A 27,642-nucleotide genomic window follows, 5' to 3' on the forward strand; every position below is an offset into this window, starting at 1 on the left:
TGGAACAGGCTCATTTTAGTTTATTTCAAGATCATGTACAAAGTCCAATGCTAATTTCACAGAATCACTGAGGGCAAGTGCATCCAGACAGTAAATCTTTAAACAAAGTTCATTGTCAAACAGCTAGAAGTATCTCTGGTATGCACTTTTCTCTGTGACTTTCTTAAAAAAGTAATACCTCCTGATTCAAAAGGACTGGGGAAACTGCTTCCACTGCGCTGCTGCCCTGGTGAGGTGGGTGAGGCCCATTGATGAGAAACTGGTGTGAGATCACACAGACTTGATGTGAATTAATGAAAGGAAATTTTTCCTCCCTTTAAACTTATTGACATAAAGTCATTGTGTCTCCTCTTGAGGATCAGCTCTTCATACTCAATGGCCTTTGAGGAGCTCCTGGATCAGGTTGGTGGCCTGGGGAAATTCCAGATCCTTCAGATGGTTTTAATTCTTTCTTCTCTCATGATACTAGTCTTTCATACGTTATTGGAGAATTTCACTGCAGCCATTCCTGGTCATCGCTGCTGGGTCCACATCCTTGATAATGACACTGTCTTTAATAATGACACTGGGGTCCTCAGCCGTGAAGTCCTCCTGAGAATCTCCATCCCACTGGACTCAAACTTGAAGCCAGAGAAATGTCGTCGCTTCCTCCTCCCTGAGTGGCAGCTTCTTCATCGGAATGGGACCTTCCCCAACATGACCGACCCAGTCACGGAGCCCTGTGTGGATGGCTGGGTGTATGACCGAAGCTCCTTTTCCTCCACCATTGTGACGGAGGTAAGAAGTCCCATCTACCTCTTGTGAGTACATGGTGTGGGTGTTAAGAATAACATACAATAAATGTAGTTCAAGTCTTCAGTTACCGTGTAGATATACTGTAGTTGGCTTTCTTTCAGCAAATAGTGGTTGCTTATCTTTTTAACTGCCAAGCACTTATACTGAATTTGAGGCCAGTGAAACCGACCAATTAGACATGAATTCTACTATCACAGAGCTTGAACTCTAGTGTGAAGACATTAGACAAGTAAGTACTTGACACAATGTGTGAAAAATTATCCTTCCTTGGTCTCTTGTTCTCAGTATAGTTTCAAATTGGAAATATCTGTATTGATTTTTTAAATTCTTCATGCCCCAGCTGCTTGTCAGAGAAGCAAATCAGAGTGTGTTTCAGTCTAGGTGTGAAATTTGGTCATCAGTATTTTTAGAAAAATCTCCTCAATGTTTTCGATGTGTGGCAAAGAATGAGAACCACTAAGGTATGGAGTGCGAAGTGAGTATAAAGATTGGCCCTTGTATAAACTAGAAGAGTTAGCTGAGGATTTCTAGAGAAGACCATGCTTATGCTGAGACTTGAATTATATAGACTAGTAAATATAGTAAAGGCAGGCTGGAGAGTGCATCCACTGAGGTCTGTTGGAGCCAGTGAACATTGAGGGATTAATAGCTGCTGTGAAGCTCCTCTGTGCTGGTTTCCTTCTCTTCCAGTGGGACCTAGTATGTGACTATCAGTCACAGAAATCAGTGGTTCAGTTCCTATTCATGGCTGGAATGCTGGTGGGAATGCTCGTATGTGGCCCTCTCTCAGACAGGTGAGTGTCTCCAGATCGCTGCTACCCTTTTCATCAACTTATGATTACATCTTTCCTTAAGAAGTCTTTACTGAGTTCCAGTATGAAAATTACATTGTTGCGGGTAGCCTTGGTTTCCAGGGAGCTAGAGATGGAAATGTAGAATTAGAGTCAGTCTAATGAATGCCATTTTGTTGCCACAGAGCTCTCTGTGCAGGACACAGAAATGACATCTATATAAGACCTGGGCACATTTCAGAACGGTATTTCAAGAAGAGATACAATAATACTTCATTTAGAAAGATAAGAAGGAGTAAACTATGGAAAGGGAGAAGGTGCTTCAAGACAGGGGGTTCAGCTTTTTAAGACACAGATATGGAGAACAGCATTGTAGGCCTTCACCAGGGCTTCTATGTGAAGTGCCTCCTGGACTCAGTGAGCTAAATGCTTGTGGGTTCCCAGATTGGTGGTCAGGTCATGATTGCCCCACTTTAATGAGTAGGCATTTCTATAAAACCCAGATGCATAGTGAAATGGCACTGAAGATGTATTAAGAAATAATTATGGGGGCTATCCTGGTGGTATAGTGGTTAAGTTTGAACAATACACTTCGGCAGTGGCAGCAGCATCCCAGGGTTCACAGTTTTGCATCCTGAGTGTGGACTTACACACCACCCATCAAGCCATGCTGAAGCCATGCATGAAGAGGAAGATTGAAAGAGATGTTAGCTCAGCGACAATCTTCCTCAAGCAAAAAAGAAAGACTTGGGGTTTTAATCTGGATGTTTGATCTGGTAAGAAAAAAAAGGCTTGTTAGAGGTAATTTTTGCAACCATATAAGGTAATTAATCTAAAGACCTCAGGTGTCATGATTCATGGTGTGAGAAGTTTGGGGTATCCTGTACCTGGTAGTGCTCATCCTGACGTACACAGGCAGCCATGGCAGTCACACACTCAGGTCTCCCCTAGAGGAAATGCAAAACATAAAGTAGTCCTTATCCTATATGAGCCTAAGGTCATTGAATCTTTCTGCTGAAAATTGTGAACCCTGAGTGCATCACACTAAATGTAATTCATAAAAGATTTCAGAGTCATATTGTTTATATCAACCAATCTTCTGATCAAGCCTTTTATGATGACTCACAATAAAATGCTAATTTTTCAGTTTAGATGGGCAAAAGGTAGTAGATGTGTTTGTGTGTCTTCTGTGTGGAGAAGAGGGGGTATAACAGGAAGTGAGAGTAGAAAATTTGGTGAAGAATGGGGAGCCTTATAGCTAAGCTGTAGATTTTGAAGTAAACATAGGTAAAAAACTTCTGGACATTGGCCTTAGCACCAAAAGCACAGGTAATGAAAGCAGAAATAGATAAATGGATTACGTCAAATGAAAAAGCTTCCAGTAAAAAATGCAAAGGAAGCCTACAGAATGGGTGAAAATATTTGAAAACCATATATCTGATAAAGGGTTAATATCCAAAATATAGGCAACTACTACAATCAATAACCAAAACATAAATCACCTAATTGAAAAATGGGCAAAGGAACTCAATAGATATTTCTACAAAGAAGACATGGAAATAGCCAACAGGCATATGAAAAGGTGCTTACATCACTAATCAGTAGGAAAAGGCAAATCAAAATCACAATGAGATATAACCTCACACCAGTTCAGATGGCTATTATAGCCAAACAATTGTTGCTTTTCCGCTATGTTTTCTTTTAGGCATTTTACAGTTTCAGGTCTAATGTTTGCATCTTTAGTCCATTTAGAGTTAATTTTTGCGAGCAGTGTAGGATAAGGGTCAAATTTCATTCTTCTGCATGTGATTATCCAGTTTCCCCAGCACCATTATTGAAGAGACTATCCTGTCTCCATTTAGTATTATTGGCTCATTTACCAAATATTAGTTGACCATATGTGAAGCTTAATTTCTGGGATCTTAATTCTGTTTCTACTGGTCAATGTGTCTATTTTTATGCCAATATCATACTGTTTTGATTACCACAGCTTTGTAGTTTAGTTTGAAATTGGAAAATATGACACTTCTAGCCTGGTTCTTCTTTGTCTGGGTTGCTTTACCTATTCGGGGTCATTTGGAATTCCATATAAATTATAGGATACTTTGTTCTACTTCCATGAAAAATTCCATTGGAATTTTGATAGAGATTGCATTGAATCAAAGGATGGCTTTGGATGGTATGGACATTTTAACAATATTAATTTTTCTGATCCATGAACATGAGTTGTCTGTCCATTTATTTGTATCTTCTTCAATTTCCTTCATCAATGTCTTACAGTTTCCAGTGTCCAGAACTTTCACCTTAATGGTTAAATTTATACCTAAGTACTTTAGTGTTTTTCATGCTATTGTGAACAAGATTGTTCCCTTTATTACTTTTTCAGATGTTTCATTGTTAGTCTATAGAAATGCAGTAGGTTTCTGTATGTTTATTTTATCCTGCAACTTTACAAATTTGTAGATTAGCTCTAACAGTTCTTGGTTGAGTCTTTAGGATTTTCTACATATGAGATCATATCATCTGCAAAGATAATTTAATTCTTTCTTTCCAATTTGGATGCCTTTATTTCTTTTTCTTGCCTGATTGCCCTGGCTAGGACTTTCAGTACTATGTTGAATAGGAGTAGTGTGAGTGGCCACCCTTCTATTTTTCTGAACTTGGAGAAAACTCTTTCCACCTTTCACCATTGAATATGACGTTAGCTGTGAGCTTGTCATATATGGCCTTTATTATGTTGAGGTACATTCCTTTTATACATAATTAGTTAGGCATTTTTATCAAGAAAGAATTTTTTTTAATCAAAAGGCTTTTTCTATATCTATTGAGATGATCATATGATGGTTATCTTTCATTCTATTAATGTGTCGTATCACATTTATTAATTTGCATATGTTGAATGATCCTTATGTCCTAGAGATAAATCCCTCTTGATCATGGTGTATGATCATTTTGATGTACTGTGGAATTCAGTTTGTTAATATTTGTTGAAAAGGTTTGCTTCTATATTCATCAGCGATGTTGGTCTGTAGTTTTCTTGTAGTCTCCTTATCTGGTTTTGGTATCACGGAAAGAGTGGCCTTCTAAAATGAGTTTCTTAGTATTTCTTCCTCTTCAATTTTTTGAAAATATTTAAGGATTAGTGTTAATTCTTCTTAAAATGTTTGGTGGAATTTACCCATGAAATCGTCTGGTACTGGGTTGTTTTTCGTTGGGAGGTTGTTGATTACTGATTAAATCTCCTTAAGCATTATTGGTCTATTCAGATTTTCTATGTCATTATGAGTTAGTCTCAGTAGGTTATGTGTTTCTAGGAATTTATCCATTTCTTCTATGTTCTCCACTTCGTTGCATGTAAATGTTCATAGTAGTCTCTTATGATTCTTTGTATTTCTGTGGTATCAGTTGAAATGTCTCCTCTTTCATTTTTGATGTTTTTATTTGTCTTCTCTCCTGTTTTCTTAGTCTAGCTGTAGTCTGTCAATTTTGTTTATCTTTTTTCAAAAAATCATCTTTTCTACTGTTTTTATGGTCTCTATTTCATTTATTTCTGCTCTGGTCTTTGTTATTTCCTTCCTTCTGCTAACTTTGGGCTTAGTTTATTCCTCTTTTCTAGTTCCTTGAGGTGTAAACTTATGTTGTTTATTTGAGATCTTTCTTTTTTCTTTACATAAGCATTTATTACTATAAATTTCCATCTTAAAGCTGCTTTTGTGGCATTTCGTAGGTTTAGGTATGTTATGTTGCCATTTTCATTTGTTTCAAGATTTTTTTGATTTCTCATTTGATTTCTTCTTTGACTCAATTTTTTTCAATTATTTAATTTCCTCATATTGTGGATTTTCTAGCTTGCCTCCTGTATTGATTTCTAGTTTTATCCCATTGTGGTTGCAAAAGATACTTGATATAATTTCAATCTTCTTAAATTTGCTAAATTTTTTGTGACCTAACATATGCTCTGTTTTGAGGAATGTTCCATGTGCACTTGAGAAGAATGTGTATCCTGCTGTTGTTTGATGGAATGTTCTGTGTATCTGTTAGGGGAATTTGCTCTAAAGTACACTGTTCTTGTTTTTCATTTGTTATAAAGTTCCAGTTTCCTTCTTGATTTGCAGTCTGGAAGATCTATCCACTGTTGGAAATGGATAATAAAGTCCCCTACAGTTATTGTATTTTTGTCTCTATTTTTCTTAAGATATGTTAGTATTTGCTTAATAAATTTAGATGTTCTGATGTTAGCTGCATATTTATTTATTATTTATATGTCTTCTCAATGAATTGACCCCTTTATCGTTATGTGATGAGCTTCTTCATCTTTCGTTACCATTTTTGGCATAAAGTCTACTCGTTTGATATAAGTATAGCTACCTCTGCTCTCTTTTCATTTCCCTTTGTGTAAAATATGTTCTTCCATCCCTTCATTTTGGCCTCTGTGTCCTTAAGGCTGAAGTGAGCCTCTTGTAGGCAGATTACGGCTCAGTCTTTTTTTAATCCATTCAGCTACTCTATGTCTTTTGATTAGAGAATTCAATTCGTTTGTATTTAGAGTAATTATTGGTAGGCCAGGCTGACTAATTCCATCTTATTAATTGCTTTCTGGCTGTTTTGTATTTCCCTTGTTCCTTCCTTCCTCTATTGCTGTCTTCCTTTGTGAGTTGATAATATTACTTAAAGGAATACTTTGGTTCCCTTCTCCTTCTTTGTGAATCTAGTATAGCTTTTTGCTTTGTGGCTACTATGAGGCTTACATAAGACATCTCAAAGACGTAGCAGTTTATTTATACTGATAAGAACTTAAGTTCATTCACATACAAAAACTCTATCCTTTTACTCCCTCTTTTTTATGTTTTTGTTATGTTAAGTGCTTCTTACTAAAATTTAAAAAAAAGAGTAGGAGGAACCTTTGCTGGTAATATGTATGACATGCTTTCTGGTGACAATTTCACAGGTGTATACTTTTTTCTAAACTCATCAAATTGTGTACATAGATTATATACAGGTTTTGTATGTCAAAAATAGAAAAGTAAAACCTTAAGTAATATCAGAGCACCAGGATTGCTTTTTGATCTGGGGTGCAATTGTTTCTAAGCCCTCTTAGCTGGTAGAACAAGGAACTGTATGTGTGTATTCTAAACCATGTATATAAACACATGTATAAATGTTTCTACATCTAACTATCTGTATGTATATTAAGCTAAAAATGAGTTCATATTGATGTCTCCAACTGTAATCCATTACTATAATGGCCACTCTAGTCTCCACTCTTGCTTGCCTGTAAATTCCCTCTCCAAAGTGAGAAAGCTATGTTCTATCAACTACTATCCATATGGTCATTTGTTCAATTCTAGTATACATGTACAGCAGTGTCAGAGTTGCTAACTTGTATCCCCCAGGGAAACAAATTTATTAACTGGATTGCAGGGCTTACATGCAGTTGCTTTAGTCTTACACATTCCACTCATTTCCAAAATGGTTCAGATCAACACCTTTCCCCTACCCCTTCGCTGAAGTTGTTGCACACATTTGTAATACAGTTAATTTTTCTAGAGTTTTGCTTATTGCCTAATATGACAATCCTGTTCTTTGGTGTGTTTAAACCATTTATGTATGGTTATTATTATACGGTTAACTTTGATCTTTTGCAAAAAATTTTGTTCAACTTGTTCAGATATTGGAATGGTTATTGAATGATTTATATTTAAGAAATGAGCATTATCACATTGATTTTTTGACACATAACACGCAACGATTTACTATTTCCAAACTGGAAATAATATAAGGATCCAACAACAATAGAATGGATAAATCAACTTTGATATATAAAGGATTTGTATACATCAAAGAAAATGAAATAAGAATTGCCCAATGCAAAAATATGAGCTGAAAGGACTTCAGTTATTGCTTTATCTGTTAGTGTATTTTTTCCCATTTATCAAGTAACAAAAATTTTTGAGCATATACTTTATGTGAGATACTTGCTCAGTGGTTAACACATTGTTTCCTAACTATGTCTTTTGAAGAGCACAAATCTTGTATGTGAGCTCTTTTTTTTAATTTTATTGAGGTCATATTGGCTTATAGCGTTGTGCAAATTTCAGGTGTACATTATTATTTCAGCTTCTGTAGAGATTGCATCATGTTCACCACCAAGAGTCTAGTGTTTAGCCATCATCATACATATGTGCCTCTCTATCCCTTTCACTCTCCCCCACACACCTTTCTCCTCTGATACCACTAATCTTTTCTCCTTATCTTATATGTGTTTATCTTCCACATATAAGTGAAATCATAGTGTTTGTCTTTCCGTCTGACTTATTTTGCTTAGCATAATACCCTCAAGGTCCAACCATGTTGTCAGAAATGGCACTATTTTGTTTTTTCTATGGCTGAGTTGTATATATATATATATATCCCACATCTTACTAAAAATTGCTAATAAGATTTGCAATCTATTTCTCATCAGAAACCACGAGTTCAGAAAACTGTGAGGTGATATATTTAAAGTGCTGAAAGAAAACAACTGTTATCCAAGAATTCTATATCTGCAAATCTGTCCTTCAAAAATAAGGGATAAATTAAGACATTTCCTTATAAACAAAATATGAGGAGATATGTTACTAGTGGATTCGTCCTGCAAAAAATACAACAGAGACCTCCTCAAATAAAAGAACACTACACAGTAACTCAAAGCTGTATTAAGAAATAAAGATAATTGATATAGGTAAATACATAAGCAAACATAGAAGCCAGTATGATTATATTTTTGATATGTAACTCCATTTTTAATTTCCTACAGGCTTTAAAAGAGACATTCATTAAAAATAATTAAAAATGTATGTCGTTGGGCATGGAATATGTAAAGATACAATTTTTCTTAAAGAAGAGCGTTTTTTTAAGTATGCTTTTTTATCTGGTGAGAAAGAGTGGCCCTGATCTAAGAGCTGTTGCAAATCTTCCTCTTTTTATGCTTTTTTCTCCCCAAAGCCCCAGTACATAGTTGTATAACATAACTGTAGTCATTCTAGTTCTTCTATACGGGATGCCACCAAAGCATAGCTTGATGAGCCTTGTGTAGGTCTGCGCCCAGGATCCAAACTGGTGAACCCCAGGCTACTGTAGTGGAGCACATGAACTTAACCACTCAGCCATTGGGCTGGCCCCCTGTAAAGATGTGATTTTTGACAACACCATAAGGGAGGATGAAGATGTTTATGAGCAGAGTTTTATATGCTGTTGAAGTTGACATCAACTCAAACTAGATTATTTAAAAGTTAGGACAACTCAAACTAGATTATTTAAAAGTTAAATGTTAAATGTCGTCACCATGGTAACCACAAAGAACATATCTCATACAAAAAAGGAAGCAGAAAAAAGACTCAAAATAGTTCACAAACAAAATTAACTAAACGTAAAAGAAGTCAGTAAAGGAAGAAAAGAATGACAAAAAATGTATAAGACCATAAAGAAAAAAAATAGTAAAATGACAGAAGTAATTCCATATCAAAAACCTATTTAAATATGAATGGATTAAGTCCTCCTAAAAAGACACAGATCTGCAGAATGGAAAAATAAAGCATGACCCAACCATAACAAAACATGATTCACATATATGCTACCTGCAAGAGACTTATTTTGGATCAAGAGAAAGTAGATTGAAAGAGAAAATACACAAAAAGACATTTCATTCAAATAGTAATCAAAAGAGAGTTGGGTTAGCTATACTAATAATAGATCAAATAGACTGTAAGCCAAAAACTGCTACAAGACACTAGGACATTAAATATTGACTAAAGGGTCAATTCCTCAAGAAAATATAACAATTTTAACCATATATGCCTCAAAGAATAGAGACCGCAAACCCGTGAAGCAATAATTAACATCACTGAAGGGCAAGATATTTCTCTAATAATAGTTGAAAACTAGAATACTTCAATTTTAATAATGGATGGAACATCTAGACAGAAGAATATTAAAGAAATACAGGACTTGAGCAACACCACAAACTACTAGAGCTAATAGACATGTATATAACTCTCTACCTGGTGACAGCAGAATTGCATTCCTTTCAAGAGCACATGGAAAAATTCTCCATACTTAGATCATATGAGGCCCAAAATCAGCAATCAATAAATTTCAAAACATCAAAATCATACTAATTATTTTCTCTGATTACAATAGAATGAAACTAGAAATCAACAGCCGGAAGAAAACTGTAAAGTTTATAAATGTATGGGAATTAAACAAAACACTTTTAAACGATGTGTCAAAGAAGAAATCACAAAAAAATAGAAAATATTTAGAAGTGAATTAAAGCAAACACTCAACATCTCAAAACTTATGGGTTGTAGTGAAGACAATGCTCAGTGGGAAATTTATAACTGTAAACATCTACATTAAAAAGAAGAAGGGCCACTTCCATGGCCTAGGGGTTAAGTTCAACACACTCTGCCTTGGTGGTCCAGGTTCAGTTCCCAGGATGGACCTAAACAATTCATCAGCAAGCATGCAGTTGCAGTGACCCACATACAAAATAGAACAAGATTGGCACAGATGTTAGCTCTGAGCAAATCTTCCTCAGGAAAAAAAAAAAGGAAGAAAATGGAATAGTGATGTCAGCAAGGCTGCAGAACAGCAAGGCCCCAGCTCTCATTCCCACATACAAACAATGATTTGGCAGTCATTCACAGACAAAAGTGCCCTTGTAGGACACTTGGGATTCAGGTTAAAGATTGCAAAATCTCAGCGAAACACAAGATCAAGAAGTGCAGCATTGAGAAAGCAGGCCTACACCTCAGTGGCAGGCCCACTGACCATGGTCTCATCTACAGACCCAGAAGCAGCATATCCCCAAGCAGCCATAGTTCCAGCCTCATATGTCTGCAGTCCTACCACAAGCCCCATACACCTAGGGACTTGGGAGTTGCCACACCCTTTGATGCCCCTGATAATAGACCCACTGTTCTTAGACATTACCGTAGACCTTGACACAGAACTGTGACCATGCTTAAACCTTGCTGACCAGGGTGCAAGGAGTCCTGTCAGTCCAGGGGCCTGGCAGGAACCACACCCATCCATACTATCAATAAAGGCCCACTGACCAGACCTGACCATGGACCCAGCAGCAGGCATATGACCCAGATATACCCTCACTAAACTGTGATCCTAGAGGAGGTCCCATCAGTCTTAGGACACAGAAGGAAGTCTTTATCTGCCAAAATGAATTCATAAAGACTGGAAGAGTTGTATGCTCCTTCAAATGCAGAAACACCAATGTGAGGTACACAGATTATGAAGAATCAGGCAGACATGCCACTACCAAAGGAAACTAACAAAGCCCAAGTAATTGACCCTACAGAAATGGAGGCCAGTTAACTTCTTGAGAAAGAATTCAAAATAATCATCTGCAAGAAGCTCAATCAACTACAAGAGAACATAGATAGACAAATAAATGAAACCAGGAAAAGAGTATATGAAAAAAATGAGAAATCTAATAAAGAAATAAAAATCATAAAGAAGAACCAAAAAGAAATCCTAGAACTGAAGGATAAAGTGACTGAACTGAAAAATTCAATAAAGAACTTCAACATAAGATTCGATCATTCAGAAGAAACAATAAATGAACTCAAAGAGAGATTTTTTGAAATTATCCAGTTAGAGAAACAAAAAATAAAAGATTGAAAATGGGTTCTGAGGGCAGGCCCAGTGGTGCAGTGGTTAAGTTTGTGCACTTCACTTTGGTGGCCAGGGATTCACAGGTTTGGATCCCAGGCATAGACCTACACACTGCTTATCAAGCCATGCTCTGACAGCATTCCACATACAAAATACAGGAAGATTGGCATGGATTTCAGCTCAGGGACCATCTTCCTCAAGCAAAAAGAGGAAGATTGGCAACAGATTTTAGCTTATGGTCAATCTTTCTCAATCAAGAAAAAGGAGTTCTGAACACATATGTAACTTATAGAACAAAATCTATTGAAATAATATATGCATAATGGGTTTCTCCAAAGAAGAAGAGAGAAAGGGGCATAAAGTTTACTTAATGAAGTAATGGCTGAGAACTCCCAAAATCTACAAAGGGAAATGGAAATCTTGATTCATGAAACCCAAAAGTTTCCAAATAGGCAAAAGCCAAAGATGTCTACACAAAGACATAGTATAAATAAATTATTAAGCAGCAAGAGAAAAGTGATTTGTCACAAACAAGGGAGCTCTCATAAGACTATCAGTGGATTTCTCAAAAATCTTGCAGGTAAGAGGAGAGTGGGATGATATACTCAAAATATTGAAAGAAAAAGATGGCCAACAAAAAATATTTTATCTGGAAAAATTCTCCTTTAAGACTAAAGAAGAAATAAAGCCTTCTTTAGACAAGCAAAAACTGAGAGAATTTATCATCACAAGATTTGCCTTACAAGAAGTGTTGAATTAAAAACACTAAATAACAATGTAAAAGTGTATGAAAGGGTACACCTCACTGCTAACAGTAAATATAAAGACAAACAGAATATTATAATCCTCTAATGGTGGCATTTAAATCACTTTTAACTCTAGTGTATAAATAAAAAGAAAAAAGCAATAAGGATTGGGGAAAGATGTCAGCATCATGGTGGAGTGAGCTGAACTGGTAATCTCTCCCTTCCACCATACAATGAAAAAGACATTCATATTTCAAGAGAGGACATCCAAACACAACACAAAAGACGTCTAAGAGACCCACGCAGCCAAATGACAGAGGGCAGAGAGGGTTGATCACTCCTTCAAGGAGGTAGAATGGGGTGAGAGAAAACTTCACTCACTCCCCAAAACACTGGGATCTGGGGCCTCGGGCAACCTCCCAATGGGAAGGAACAGAGGTGGGGATGTTCATTGTTGGAACATCAAAGATCCCCAAGGGCCCTCACAGCCTCAGGGAAAGCCCCTACAGAGGTGAAAGCTAATGTGGGAATGACCTCATCACAACACCCCAGGAGAGCAGATAGTGAGGGCAGAGTGCAAAAGCCCTGAGAGTACACAGAAGAAAGTGCCCCTCCACCCCACCCAGACAACACTGGCTCCAGCACTTGGGATCCTGGCAGAACACAGAGGGCTAGAATACACAACTCTTGACCACTACCCAGTGGCAATAGGCAGTAACCATAACCAAATAATACCATGATGCACAAAAACAGAGCCACATCATTTAGCAGTATCAAAAATAATATTAAATCTCCAGACCAGAGAGAAGAGGACAAGTACCCAGAAATCAGTCCTGAGGACACAGAAATATAAAATCTAAATGATAGAGAATTCAAAATAGCTACCATCAAACAACTACACGAGTTAAAAGAGAATGTAGAGAAACAACCCAATGAGTTCCAGAGCTACTTCACAAAAGAGATTGAAACTACAAAGAAGAAGCCATCAGAAATATTAGAGATGGAAGACACAATGGAAGAGATAAAATATGGATTCCTTCAATGCTCAAGCAGACATCACAGAGCAGCAAATCAGCATAATTGAGGACAGACATGTTGCAATGCTCCAGATAAAGGAGGAGAAAGAACTAAGACTAAAAAGAAATGAAGAAAATGTCCGAGAGATATCCAACTCTATTAGGTAATGCAACATAGGAATTGTAGGTATTCAAGAGGGAGGATAATGGAGCAGAAAGCTTGTGCAAAGAAATCATAACAAACTTCCCAAACCTAGGGAAAGAGATGGAAATCCATGTGGAAGAGGCGATCAGATCTCCTGAATATGTAAATGTAAAAAGACCTACTGCAAAGCATATACTAGTGAAACTGGCAAAAGTGAATGACAAAGACAAAATACTAAGGGCAGCAAGGGAGAAGAAAATAACCTACAAAGGAACTCCTATCAGGCTTTCAGCAGATTTCTCTGCAGAAACCTTACAGGCTAGGAGAGACTCAAATGACATATTCAAATCTTTGAAGGACAAAAACTTTCAGCCAAGAATACTCCATGCAGTGAAAATGTCCTTCAGATATGATGCAGAGATAAAAACTTTCCCAGATAAAATCTAAGGGAGTTCGTAGCCACAAGACCCTCTCTACAAGAAATCCACAAGAAGGACCTCATACCTGGAAAAAAAAGGAGAAAGGAGTTACAAATCATGGGGTAAGGAGATAAATAGGTAGAAAAACTCAGAAAATTTTACCTATGTATCAGAACAGGTTAGGAAATACTCAAGAATAGCATTAAAGATAAAGGGAAGGAAAACACCAAAAACAAAGATAATCTTGTCATTTTAATCACAAACTCACAACACAAGATGGAATAAGATGTGAGAAAAACAACTTCGGAGGGGAAGAGGAAAGGCACTGAATTGGTTTAGTCTAAGGAAATAAGAAGCAATCAGAAAATGGACTATCTTATCTATGAGATTTTGAATACAAACTTCATGGTAACCACTAAACAAAAAAGCAGAACAGAGACACAAATAACAAATAAGGAGAAAACAAAGAAACAGAACATAAAAAAGCTACATAACTCAATTGATAGACCAAAATATACAGGACGAGAAACAAAGGAAATGCAGGGGAACCAGAAAACAAGTAATAAAAGGGCAGCACTAAGCCCTCATATATTGATAATCACCCTAAACATAAATAGATTGAATTCTCCAATAAAAAGACAGAGTGGCAAGATGGATTACAGAACAAGAACCCAAAATATGCTGCCACCAGGAAACATCTCAGCTTCAACAACAAACACAGGCTCAGAGTGAAGGGATGGAAGATGATACTCCAAGCTAATGGCAAACAAAAGAAAGCAGGTGTTGCAATACTTATATAATACAAAGTAAACTTCAATATAAGACTGCTAAACAGAGACAAAGAGGGGCAGTATATAATGATTGAAGGGACACTCCACCAAGAAGACATAACACCTAAACATCTGTGCACCCAACATAGGAGCACCAAAGTACATAAAGCAACTATTAACAAACCTAAAAGGAGATATTAACAATAGCACACTAATAGTAGGGGGCCTCAACACTCCACTCACATCAATGGATAGATCACCCAAACAGAAAATCAACAAGGAAACAGTAGAATTCAATGAAAAGCTAGACCAGTTGGACTAATAGACATATATAGAACACTCCATCCAAAAACAGCAGAAGACTCATTCTTCTCAAGTGCACACAGAACATTTTCAATGATAGACCATATGTTGGGAAAACAGGCAAGCCTCAATAAGTTTAAGAAGACTGAAATAATAACAAGCATCTTTTCTGATCACAATCCTATGAATCTAGAAATTAATTACAAGAAAAAATCTGAGAAAGGGACAAAGATTTGGAGACTAAACAACAGGCTATTGAACAATGAATGGATCATTGAAGAAACTAAAGGAGAAATCAAGACATATCTGGAGACAAATGAAAATGAATTCACACCGTACCAACTCGTATGGGATGCAGCAAAAGCAGTATTAAGAGGGAAATTCATCACAATACAGGCTCACTTTAGCAAAGAAGAAACATCCCAAATAAGCAATCTCAAACGGCAGCTAACCAAATTAGAAAACGAAGAAACAAAGCCCAAGGTCAGCAGAAGGAGAGAAATAATAAAAGTCAGAGCAGAAATAAATGCTATTGAAACAAAACAGGCAGTAGAAGGGATCAATGAAACAAAGAGCTGGTTCATTGAGAAGATAAACAAAATTGACAAATCCCTAGCCAGACTTACAAAGAAAAGAAGAGAGAAAGATTGGATAAATAAAATTAGGAATGAATGAGAAGAAATAACAACAGATACCACAGAACTACAAAGGATTATAAGAGAATACTACGAAAAGCTATATGCCAACAAAATCGACAATCTAGAAGAAATGGATAAATTTTTGGACTCTTACAGCCCCCTAAAGCTGAATCAAGAAGAAAAAGATAATCTGAATAAACTAATCACAAGTACAGAGATTGAAACAGTAATCAAAAGCAGCCCAAAAAATAAAAGCCCATGGGGCCGGCCCAGTGGCACAGCTGTTAAGTGTGTATGTTCCACTTCGGTGGCCCAGGGTTCGCCGATTCATATCCCAGGTGTGTACATGGCACTGCTTGGCAAGTGGTGGGCGTCCCACAAAAGTAGAGGAAGATGGGCACGGATGTTAGCTCAGGGCCAGTCTTCCTCAGCGAAAAGAGGAGGATTGGCAGCAGATGTTAACTCAGGGCTAATCTTCCTCAAAAATAAAAACCCAGGAACAGAGAGCTTCCCAGAAAATTATAACAAACTTTCATAGAGGGGGGCCAGCCCCGTGGCCAAGTGGTTAAGTTCGCACACTCCACTTCAGTGGGCCAGGGTTTCACCAGTTCAGATCCTGGATGTGGACATGGCACCACTCATCAGGCCGTACTGAGGGGGCTTCCCGCATACCACAACCAGAACCACTCACAACTAGAATATTGGGGGCTTTGGGGAGAAGAAAAAAAAACAAAGAGAAAACTTTCAGACAGGATTTAATATCTATCTTTCTCAAGTTATTCAAAAACACTAGGGAAGATGGAATGCCTCCTAAGACATTCTGTGAAGCCAACATCACTCTGATATCAAAGCCTGACAAGGACAACACAAAAAAAGGAAAACTATGGGCCAATATCGCTGAGGAACATAGATGAAAAAATCCTCAACAAAATATTCGAAACCCAAATACAGCAATACATCAAACAGTTCATAGATCATGATCAAGTGGGATTTACATCAGGGACATAGGGATGGTTCAACATCCGCAAATCAATCAATATGGTACACCGCATTAACAAAATGAGGAATAAAAAGCACATGATCATCTCAATAGACACAGAGAAAGCATTTGACAAGATCCAACATCAACTTATGATAAAAACTCCTAAAAAATGAGGATAGAAGGAAATTACCTCAACGTAATAAAGGCCATATATGACAAACCCACAGCCAACATCATACTCAATGGGAAAAAACTGAACGCCATTCCTCTGAGAACAAGAGCAAGACAAGGTTACCCACTTTCACCACTCTTATTCAATATAGTACTGGAGGTGTTGGGCAGAGCAATTAGGCAAGAGAAAGGAATAAAAGGAATCCAAATAGGGAGTGAAGAATTGAAACTCTGGTTGTGTGCAGATGAAATGATCTTATATATAGAAAACCCTAAAGAATCCATCAGAAAGCTATCAGAAATAATAAACAACTACAGTAAAGCTGCCAGGTACAAAATCAACTTACAAAACTCAGTTGCATTTCTATGCTCTAATAACGAATTTACAGAAAGAGAACACAAGAATTCAATTCCATTTACAATTACAGCAAAAAGAAAAAGTATCTAGGAATAAATTTAACCAAGGAGGTGAAGGACTTATACTATGAAAACTATAAGACATTATTGAAGGAAATAGATGATGACAAAAAGAAATGGAAAAAGATTCCATGCACATGGATTGGAAGAATAAATATAGTTAAAATGCCCATACTACCCAAAGCAATCTACAGATTCAATGCGATCCCAATCAGAATCCCAATGACATTCTTCATGGAAATAGAACAAACAATCCTACAATTCATATGTGGCAACCAAAGACCCCCAAATTGCTAAAGCAATCCTGAGGAAAAGAACAAAGCTGGAGGCATCACAATCTCTGACTTCAAAATGTAGTACAAAGCCATAGTTATCAAAACAGCATGGTAATGGTACAAAAACAGGTACACAGATCAATGGAACAGAACTGAAAGCCCAGAAATAAAACCCCACATCTAAGGATAGCTAATCTTTGACAAAGGTGCCAAGAACATACAGTGGAGGAAAAATAGTCTCTACAACAAATGGTGTTGGGAAAACTGGACGGCCACATGCAAAAAGATTGAAAGTAGACCATTATCTCATGCCATACACAAAAATAAACTCAAAATGCATCAAAGACTTGAAGATAAGTCCTGAAACCATAAAACTCCTGGAAGACAATATAGGTAGTACAATCTTTGACACTGAACTTAAAAGGATCTTTTCCAATCCAATGTCTTCTCAGACAAGGGAAACAAAAGAAAAAATAAACAACTGGGACTTCATCAGACTAAAAAGCTTCTGCAAGGCAGAAGAAACTAGGATCAAGACAAAAAGACAGCCCACCAATTGGGAGAAAATATTTGCAAAGCATGTACCAACAAGGGTTTAATCTCCATAATATATAAGGAACTCATACAACTGAACAACAAAAAAACAAACAGCCCGATCAAAAAATTGGCGGAGGATATCAACAGACATTTTTCCAAAGAAGATATACAGATGGCCAATAAACACACGAAAAGATGTTCAACATCACTAATCATCAGGGAAATGTAAATCAAAACTACACTAAGATACCAACTTACACCTGTTAAAATGGCTATAATCACTAAGACTAAAAATAACAAACATTGGAGAAGGTGTGGAGAAAAGGAAACTTCATACACTGCTGATGGGAATGCAAACTAGTGCAGCCACTATGGAAGACAGTATGGAGATTTCTCAAAAGACTAAAAATGGAAATACCATATGATATTCTCAGTCTATATTATAAACTGGGAGCATTACATTTGAGGAAATATCTGTTATTGATTTAGCTCTTGATTTGTCAAGCTTTCAAGTACAAAGACTCACTTGTTAAAATTCTCCAAATTTCAGAGTATGCTTTCATTTTCTGAAGTTTTTACCACAAATTATTATTATTCCCATAATCTAACCTAACACTTTTTTTCTTAGGTTTGGCCGAAAGGTGGTTCTCAGATGTTGTTTGCTCCTGCTGGCCATCTCTGGGACCTGCGCAGCCTTTGCTCCCACCTTCCTCGTTTACTGCTTACTACGCTTCTTGTCAGGTTGTTCTTCCATGGCCATCATGATGAATAGCAGTATGCTTAGTAAGTCATTAATTTTGATCTCCATTTTCCAAGCCTTGAATTTGACCTGGAAATTCCACCTTTATCTGACACTAATATCCTAACTGGGTTTTCTTTCAGTTGTAGAGTGGACAAGGTCTCAGTCTAAAGCCATGGTAATAACACTGGTATCTTGCGCCCTTAGTATGGGACAGATAATCCTGGGAGGCCTGGCTTTTGTCTTTCGAGAGTGGCGCACCCTGCAGCTGGTGGTGTCTGTACCTTTCTTTGTCTTGTTTCTCTCCTCAAGGTATGAGCCTTCTCTCTCACTGTGTCTTATGGGAGCATGGTATGAAAATGAATATTGAATTGAGACATAATTGATTTTCTTATTCCCTGGACCCTTCCTTACCATCTAGACCTAAACCCCATGCATCTTATCTGTTCACTCAGTGCAATTTGAGAAGCAGAATAGGGAGTAGCAACGAACTTTCCACCTGGGAGTTCTGGGCATTTTCTGCCATCGTTATTCTTAAGTCTTACCCTGTAGAATGGTCATAGAGTTATACCAACATTATATTCCTTAACATAGAATACAGACTCAAATATTTAAAAAGAAATATCTTCAATTCTTTTTTGGCTTTGGAAGGAGTCAGGTTATAGTGAAGTTTTCAGTAATTTTCACTTTTGTAGATAAAATTGGATAAAAGGAAGAGGCAGCAAATATATTCACATAGCTATTTGACAGAATAGCAGCCACGTTTCTCTAGTACTGAAAACGGTCATGCAGATTGGGTGATTTACATCATGTGTTCACCACTCCCTGCTCACTTAAATAATTGTAACAAACATTTATTTTTTGACAACTTCATCCCTACACTTAAAACAAGTCTAGGGGAGAGTCAGATTTATCGATCATGGAGAGATGATATAGATTTAAACAGCAAGGTGAGTTCAGAGAGAGAGGAGAGTGTAATCCATGTCAGACTCATCCGTTGTGTCATTCTATACTCAACAACCCTACAAGGAAGATGGCACTACTGTCTTCATTTTATTGATGAGAAAACTTAGGCAGATGTAAATAAGTGACTCACTTGTGTAGTAAGGTACCAACATAGCTGGTCGTGGCAAGAGTACTCCCAATCTTTGTTGGGCTTTAAGCTTTCATAATGTGAGACCTCCTTTTTTAAAAAAAGAATATATATTATGAGCATAAATTTGCTAGAACTCATGTCAAGCTTTGGAAGGTAATTACGTATGTGAGGAATTCTGAAGCTTAGGGTTCATAAGCTTCTCGGCAAATTTTTTGCTAAGTAAGCAGAGAGGAAATTTGACTCCAAAGTCTGTGTTCCTAACCATGAAGGTGTACTACGTGGAGTGGTCATTCTCATACTTTCCTAGCATTTGTATAATAGAACATGAGTTTCTATCCCAAACCCTACAAATGGTGGATATTAGATGGAAGGGAAAAAGCATCTGTAGTCAATAACCATAAGACAAATAAGTAAGAGAGAGTTGAATGCACTTGTAAGCTCTTCTTTCATCAGGTGGCTGAGGGAGTCTGCTCGCTGGCTGATTGTCACCAATAAACCAGATGAAGGCTTAAAGGAACTTAGAAAAGCTGCACACACAAATGGAAGGAAGAATGCTGAAGAAACTCTGAACATGGAGGTGAGCCAGACAGGGAAGGCACTTACTGGGTTGGAGGGAAAACTGACATCTGCCTTCTTATTGAGATAGACAAACCAGCTCTCTAACAAGGGCAGCTAATGAGAATGCGAGCCCAGTTCCCTAGTCTTTCACGGCCATCTCATGTAAAAGAAGCTCTGAGCACTAAGCAACTACCTCTTCCTTTAGTTCACTTCCTGATCTGCATCTATAACCTATGCAGTCTCATGGATGCCCTGCACCCCTCATTTTCAAAATACCATTGCGGCTGAATAATTTCCTGGACTCTCCTTTAACTACCTACATCTTCCTTCATATCACTTCACACCTGTGATTGCATGTATAATATGTTACACTAGAAGAAAAGAGAACATATCTCTCTCGTCCTATTGAGTGCCAGTGCTCACCACAAGGCCTGGCACTATGCTGGCAAATGATACGTGTTTGTTGTTTTGAAGGTTTTGAGATCCACCATGCAGGAGGAGCTGGAGGCAGCACAGAACAAAACTACTATGTGTGACTTGTTCCGCACACCCAAAATGCGTAAAAGGATATGTCTCGGGTCCTTTTTGAGGTGGGCTTTACACAGTGCATCACAACATTAAAGGAGTGGGGATATGAACCTATTTATTTCAAGGGTTATAACAGTGTTGTGAGGGGGAGATGATGATTTGGAAATAAGAGATGAGGAAAATACACCAAATGATTGCTATATTTGGAGATCATCAAAGGGTTATAAAAAGACTCACATGGAACTGATTATACACTGAGGAGTTAATTATGTCATATCACTTTATCAGTCTCTTCACTGGAGATTGATGTTGAGAACTTCCATCACAGTACACATTTTGGCGTTTAATTTTTTCATTTTTGTTTTCAATTTTAATTGAAAGAAATCTTGCAAACAGTAAGATGAAGACATGATGAATATATACAGTTCAGTGAATATTGCAATATGTAAAAATGTAACCAATTTCCGGACCAAGATAGAAAAATCCTAATTCTCCAGAAGGTCCCTTCATGTATCCCCTATAACAATAGCCAGCACCACTACCACTGACCCACTCTTATTCCCTCCTCACTGCCCTCTCCCAAGACAAATAAAACTTAACAACTGTTCTGATCTCCAACACCACAGAGGACTGTTGCCTGATCTTGACCTTCACATAACATAAATGACAAAATGGTTCTGTGACACACACTTTTTCCTCAAGCTTAGCCATGCAAGATTCATCAATTTTGTTGCATGTAGCAGTAGGTTGTTTTCTCCCACTGTTTCAGTACTCCATTAGATGAATACACTACAATTTCTTCATGTACTTGAATGTTGGTGGATGTGTATTTGTTTCCAATTTGGGGTGTTAACACTAGGGCTTCTATAGAAAATCTTGTCCATTATATCTTGGGGGATATAACTACTTACTTTGGTAGAGTCAGGAAGGGCAATTTTGAAGACTTTGAAGACAATATATACATCCCCCTACCCCTGCCAAGCTTAAGAATGTAACTATTGAAGTGTACAGTTTTCCTCTTCCTAGGCATATCCTAGGATACTGTTCCTCATTTCACTGCATTGTGCTTTTTCACATTTCCGCTATTTACTAGGTCACAGACTCACATATCTGAATCCTAAACAATCAGAATGGAAAGAAAAAGTAGAGATTATGATCAGGAAAGGACTTACTAGCTTGGGATTGCTGTGGTCTGTGGTGGTTTCTTCTGCTGTAATGTTGAATTCTAGCTCTCTCTGTGCGATGTATATTATTGAAGTGGACTCCTTTCCTTTAGATGCTTTCTGGGTAAATCGTAAATCTCCAGGGGGAACCTTTGATTTCATTTCCTATCATATAGTTGGTGCATGTTTGTCTGCCTGTATTCTCTTAGCCTTAGGATGTCAGATATGAACCTTAAGTTCCCTAGAATTCAGTCAGAGCCCAGGACACTGTGCTTCCAAATCAAGGGAATTCACATAGTCTCTTTGAAGCTTCAATTACTAGTTGAGCAAAGTGAAATTTCTTCATGGTATGGGGGTTGGGAGGAGAGAGGGAGGACTCACAGCATACTGATAACCCTCAGAAAAAGTGTACTTTCCCTAATTTCCAAGTTTTAACTCTTCTATGTCCAACTTCTATATCCCATGCAGTTCGGTGATTGGGTCAGATTCTATTTCCCTGTCATTGCCAACACTTAGGGACTCGGACAAGAGAACAATAGAAGGAGTATCGTTTTCACATATTGTCATGCAATTATTTATGGTAACTTTAAATTATCATCTTAAAAAGAAGTGTTATGCAAACATGACTGGGCCTTTATTCTGTACATTGATCACTGGCTGCCTGGGTCAATATGATCATCAGCTGCAGCACGTAGGCTCTAAATATGGCATGTGTCTTTCCTCTTTTGTTCACTACAGATTTACAAACACATTACCCTTTTATGGCATCTTTATCAACCTACAGCACTTTGGAAGCAATATTTTCCTGTTCCAGGTAGTCTTTGGAGTTCTCACTGCCTCAGGTCGATGTCTTGCACTTTTATCACTGAATCATATGGGCCGTCGAATAACCCAGATGCTTTTCATGTTCCTGATGGGATTTTCCCTCTTGGTCAACATCTTTGTGCCCCAAGGTGAGAGAAGACTGGACTTTGGGGAAAGGAAATGTCTCTTCCTCATCTTTTAGGGATTGTATCTGTCACACTTGTCTGAAGCCAGGAGCAAAGAGAGGTCCCAAGTAAGGGCTAAGTATTCTCCAAAGCCAATCTGAAGGTTTGCGACAAATTCTGCTGATAAATTGTTGGGAAAAGAGCCAAAATTCAGCAAAGGACAGCATAGGCATATATTTGTCTTCTTCACATCCTGGAAGTATGTGCAAACTGGTACCATTTAGTGCAATTGGTCACTTGCCCTTTGGCGATTCATTCTTTTAATAACAAGCATGGAGGGGTTAGGTCTTGCAGTTATCACCCATGTGAGGACACAATACACTCATGTCTTCTGTCTGGGCTTTTAATTACCAGCTTTGATGACTAATCAGGTTCCTGATCCCTATATATCCACACATGAGTGTGGTGTTAAGTCACCATGACTGCAGCCTTTGCTTATGGGAGTCTTCGTGACCTTCAGGAAATGAAAAATTCCCCGTTTCAAGTAGCAAAGGAATGGACAGTGGGAATAAGGAATTAAGCAGATTAAAAGCCTAGTCCATTTCCTGTTAGATTACTTTATAAGTTAATAGAATGATGACATGTAATGATTAGGAGAAACTCACTGGCACTATTCTTCACCTATCTCCCAATTCAGGAATGTACTTTGCAGCATTACAGATAGTTGGACTCTACTGCTCAGAATATCGTTAATGATGCAGGCCTACTCCCTTACACTAGAGTTCTTTCCAGTATTATAAAGCTATAATTATATTTCTTTTGATATTGACAAAAAACTATCTGAAACTTATTTTTAGTGGTTCCAAAACTCTGACACTTTTTTCCAAATAGAAGTTTCCATTTTTGGTTCTTATGTCTAACATTCTTCTAGCCCCAGCCTCTCTCCAGCCTGTCCACTAACAAAGTAGTCCAGTCCTTTGCTTACTCTATCACGCCATACCCACCCAATGACAATGTTGTATCTACACTATGTTGACTGACTCATCCAGGTTTACCTGGAATTTTCCTGGTTTTATCAATGAAAATCCCACGTTGCTAAAACTCCATAATTCCCAGGAAAACCAGGATGGCTGGTCACTTTAAATTCTGCATTTTAATTGGAAAATTCTCAAGTTTAGAGCTGGGTCTTACACTCCGCTATTCTCCACATGATGGTCCTATCTTCTACACTAAGCGCATAACAAGCCCTGGACAGAACAAGTAAAAATAAATTTCTGCCAGACTCACATTTTCTTTTCCTCTGGCAAATATCAGATATGCAGAGAGATTTGCTGCAATTAATCTGGTAATTTTATGTGCTTTTTACCACCAATGTTGAAATTCTAAATTTCTCAATTTATCAACTGCTCAATGCTCTCTGCCACTGTACAATTTTCCACAATATATTTCAAACACACAAATAACCTCTAGGGTCTTTTTTCTGACTACATTTGTTGGATGCTGATTCCGTTAGCCCAGATTTCTTAGTCTCACTGGTCTTCCCGTCTCCAGAAATGCAGACCCTACGTGTGGCTTTGGCAAGTGTGGGAATCGGCTCTTGTGCTGCCTCTTCCTGCAGTGCTTCTGTCCACTTGGCTGAACTCAACCCAACTGTCCTCAGGTATGAGTTTATGGATGCTCTGCCAGAGCCAAAATAGGACTTTCCCAGCTAATCAACACTTATTGCGAGAAGAAGCCCAGGAAGACTTGTATATTATAAAAGCAATCGTTTGTAGTAGTAATGGTAATAATATACTAACAACAATTACAGCCAAAGTTTATTGAAAACTGATTTTGTGCCATGTACTGTGCTAAGCAGTACTTTAATGCGTAATCTCATTCAATTTTGGACCACTCATCAGGGCAGGTGCAATATGTAACATTCTATTTAAAATGATGAAAATGAGTCTTAACACAAAGACAGCTAGAAAATCATAGGGCAAATCTCAAAAACAAGTGTTTGTCTCAAAGCCCATGTATTTAACAGTTGTGCTCTATTGTCTTTCCTAATCGAGTCAAATAATATATCACAAATTACACATGTGAATGTTTGCCAGATTATTATGCATTGTTGTTTACCCCTCAGAGCAAGAGCTTCAGGATTAGGTTTAGTGATCGGCAGGATTGGGGCAGCACTGGCTCCCCTCTTGATGATCCTCGTGGTGTATCTTCCCACTTTGCCCTGGATCATCTATGGAGTCTTTCCCATCATTGGTGGTCTTGTTGTCTTCTTTCTACCTGAGACCAGGAATCAGCCTCTGCCTGACACCATCCAGGATGTGGAAAAAGGGTGAGTAAAACTTCTAGCCATCTCTTGTGAGGAACTGTGTAGTTTTAGTGGTGAAGAGATGAAAATTAGCTCTGTTGTGGTGGCCCTCATGAAAGAAAGACATTCGTGATTCTCTGATCCATATGAGCCTGGGAACCAAGGGGGAAAGAAATGAGACAGCCAGTGAAAGAATAATGTTAGGAAGATCACACAGAGTTAAAGAGTCTCTTTGAAAAGATGATAAAGGAAATAATTGTTTAGGTGCCTATGAGATTTGGGTAATTTTGCTGCCACAAGTAACAAAAGATTGAGGATTGAGAAAATAAGAAACCAATAAAAGGTATTTTTAAATGAGGCAAATGGTATATCAGTTTCCTAGGGCTTCCATAATAATGGTCCACAAACGGAGTGACTTCAACAGCAGAAGTTTATTTTCTTATAGTTCTGGAGCTTGGAAGTCTGAGCTCAAGTTGTCGGCAGGGCCATGATCCCTCTGAAGGCTCTAGGGAAGTATCTGTTCAGGCTGCTCTCTTAGCTTCTGGTAGTTCCTTGGCTTGTGGCAGCAGAACTCCAGTCTTCACGTGGCATTCTCCCTGGCATGCCTGTGTGTCCAAATTTCCCCTTTTTATAAGGACAGCAGTCATATTGGATTAGAGGCACCCCATACTCCAGTATGACCTCATCTTAACTAATTATATCTGCAACAAGCCCATTTCCTAATATAGTAATCTCACATTCCGAGATACTGAGAGTTAAGACTTCAACATATGAATTTTGGGGGAACACAACTCAACCCAAAAAAAAATGGGCAGTCCCCTTAAGATTTTCAATCCACCTGTTGACTTTCAAAAGGTGTCATTGACCAGAGGTCTAAAGAGACCAATGAGAGTAGAAACTTTCAAAACTGCTTTCTTGGGTCTGGACAGGCAGCATGGCCTTTTCCAGCACAAGTGTCAATCCCTCATGAATTTTACTGGATTATAAAAAGATGATAGTTAGCAGATCAGTTTGTACGTGTGCATGGTTAAAGATAAACTTTATCTTTTCTGTCTTTATAACTCACTTTTGTTTGTTTATTGGTTGTCTCTGTTTTGTTTTTTCAGCAAAAAACTCTCAAGAAAAGTAAATGAAAAAGATTCTTACATAACAGTGACAAAATTTTAAGCTGCTGTTGTGAGCTAACCAGTGAGGAAAAGGAAAATATGAAAGAAAAAAAACACAAAAGTTTTCCTTTATATCTACAAACTAGCAAGACAATACACAGGAAAAGTCAATCTTATTTACATTTATGGCACAAATTTGCAATTAAAAAAATTCATAGAAACATGTAATTCTGTGAACAATCCAATATTTTGGGGAAGTAGTTGGAAAAGTTTCAAATTTATCAATAAATATTAATACACAAGATGATTCAGAAACAAAGGAAAACCATGGAAATAGGGTGTAGCTGGTTGATGTATGGACCAGCATATCATGAACTCTATCATAAATCTACTAAAATCAGACCAATATAGCATATGCAACCAGAAATCAAAAGAAATTCAGCAACAGATACCAATATATATATGCACTTAATGCATGACACTTTTTGGAGGGGGGTATATGGGGTAAAAACTGTGTCACCTCTGATATAAGCTCATTTAAACCATTTTAAGAATGAGTTGACACCTTGTGTTTGTCCTTATACTTTGACGTCAGAAATCACTCACAAATAGAAAGATTATGTGCTCTTTGGATATATTCATTGAAATTATGACAATGCTGATCTTTCAATGATGGAATTTTAGGTGATTGTTATGTTTTCTTTGCAATTTTCTCTCTTCATATTTTAAACAATTACCATATGTCATTTAAAATATTATAAACCTACTATCAAAATTGAAGGACAAATAACAAAATAAGCAATTTTCAAAATGTATATACACAATAAAAATCACTATAAATTAAAAATTATAATCTGAGTGACATTGTTAATATATGAAAAGCTGTTCAAATATAATAACAATTTAAGATGAACCCACTTTGAAATATAAGATTTCATTTTCAAAACAGCGGGTTTAAAAGTGCTAGTAATTCCCATTGTGGGTGAGGGCACATTGCAATGGGAATTCATAAAGGTGAATGCATGCTATAATAAAAAAGTAATCAAGCATGCTACAAAGCTGCTGAAAACATTTAGCGTTATATTAGGAGTTTTACTCAATTTTTAGCTCAACAAACACTTTTTGAGCATGTGTGATGTACAAAGTAATACTTGTCTTGTTCCTGTGGATGCAGAGACTTAATGAGACAAAAGCATAGAATCTGAAGTATCAGATACTCCACGAAGGCAATTAGGATGTCACCTTGTACTCCTCTACAAGTCTACATGATTTTAACTTGGAGACTCAGTTCACTAAGTTGGCAGAATTCCAGAGGTATCAAGATTCCAGTATCTCTATACAATGCCAAAATTATAGCCTAGAGAACAAAGAAGGGGTGTCAATGGTTCTCACTTTTCTATTCAAAAAGATTGCTAGGTCTCTGTAAAAGCACACTTTCTCCATTGCCACTTTGCTGTTCTACAACTCTTTGCCTTTCCCAATAGATTTTGTCAATTTTATTTAGACGAACATATCATTTTTCTTGTTTAGTCTCTTTAAGT

At 37.4% G+C, this 27,642-nt stretch overlaps 1 protein-coding gene across 4 annotated transcripts; it reads left to right on the plus strand.

Moving 5' to 3' along the window:
- Positions 1 to 217: 217 nt before the first annotated feature.
- LOC124228493 (solute carrier family 22 member 10-like) lies at positions 218 to 26,910 on the plus strand. 4 transcript variants are annotated; one of them, XM_046643037.1, is made up of 11 exons: positions 218 to 402; positions 579 to 777; positions 1,486 to 1,589; positions 18,306 to 18,460; positions 18,560 to 18,728; positions 19,951 to 20,089; positions 20,545 to 20,660; positions 22,500 to 22,714; positions 24,242 to 24,350; positions 24,816 to 25,019; positions 26,102 to 26,910. In XM_046643037.1, exons 2-11 carry the CDS (start codon positions 697 to 699, stop codon positions 26,160 to 26,162), a joined length of 1,353 nt encoding a protein of 450 aa, XP_046498993.1. In that variant the 5' UTR covers positions 218 to 402; positions 579 to 696; the 3' UTR covers positions 26,163 to 26,910. The 4 variants fall into 4 exon arrangements, with proteins under 4 accessions (XP_046498993.1, XP_046498990.1, XP_046498991.1 ...); XM_046643034.1 differs by having other exon boundaries at positions 218 to 777; XM_046643035.1 differs by having other exon boundaries at positions 218 to 777; positions 19,966 to 20,089.
- The last annotated feature ends 732 nt before the right edge of the window (positions 26,911 to 27,642 follow it).

Source organism: Equus quagga, chromosome 17 (assembly GCF_021613505.1).
Source record: "Equus quagga isolate Etosha38 chromosome 17, UCLA_HA_Equagga_1.0, whole genome shotgun sequence".
NCBI classification, from domain to species: Eukaryota; Metazoa; Chordata; class Mammalia; order Perissodactyla; family Equidae; genus Equus; species Equus quagga.

Coding starts and splice junctions, on each gene's coding strand:
- LOC124228493 (XM_046643034.1), top strand. CDS start 376: ATGGCCTTTGAGGAGCTCCTGGATCAGGTTGGTGGCCTGGGGAAATTC. Junction 18,461..18,559: donor GATGAATAGCAGTATGCTTA/GTAAGTCATTAA, acceptor GTTTTCTTTCAG/TTGTAGAGTGGACAAGGTCT. Junction 22,715..24,241: donor CAACATCTTTGTGCCCCAAG/GTGAGAGAAGAC, acceptor TCCCGTCTCCAG/AAATGCAGACCCTACGTGTG.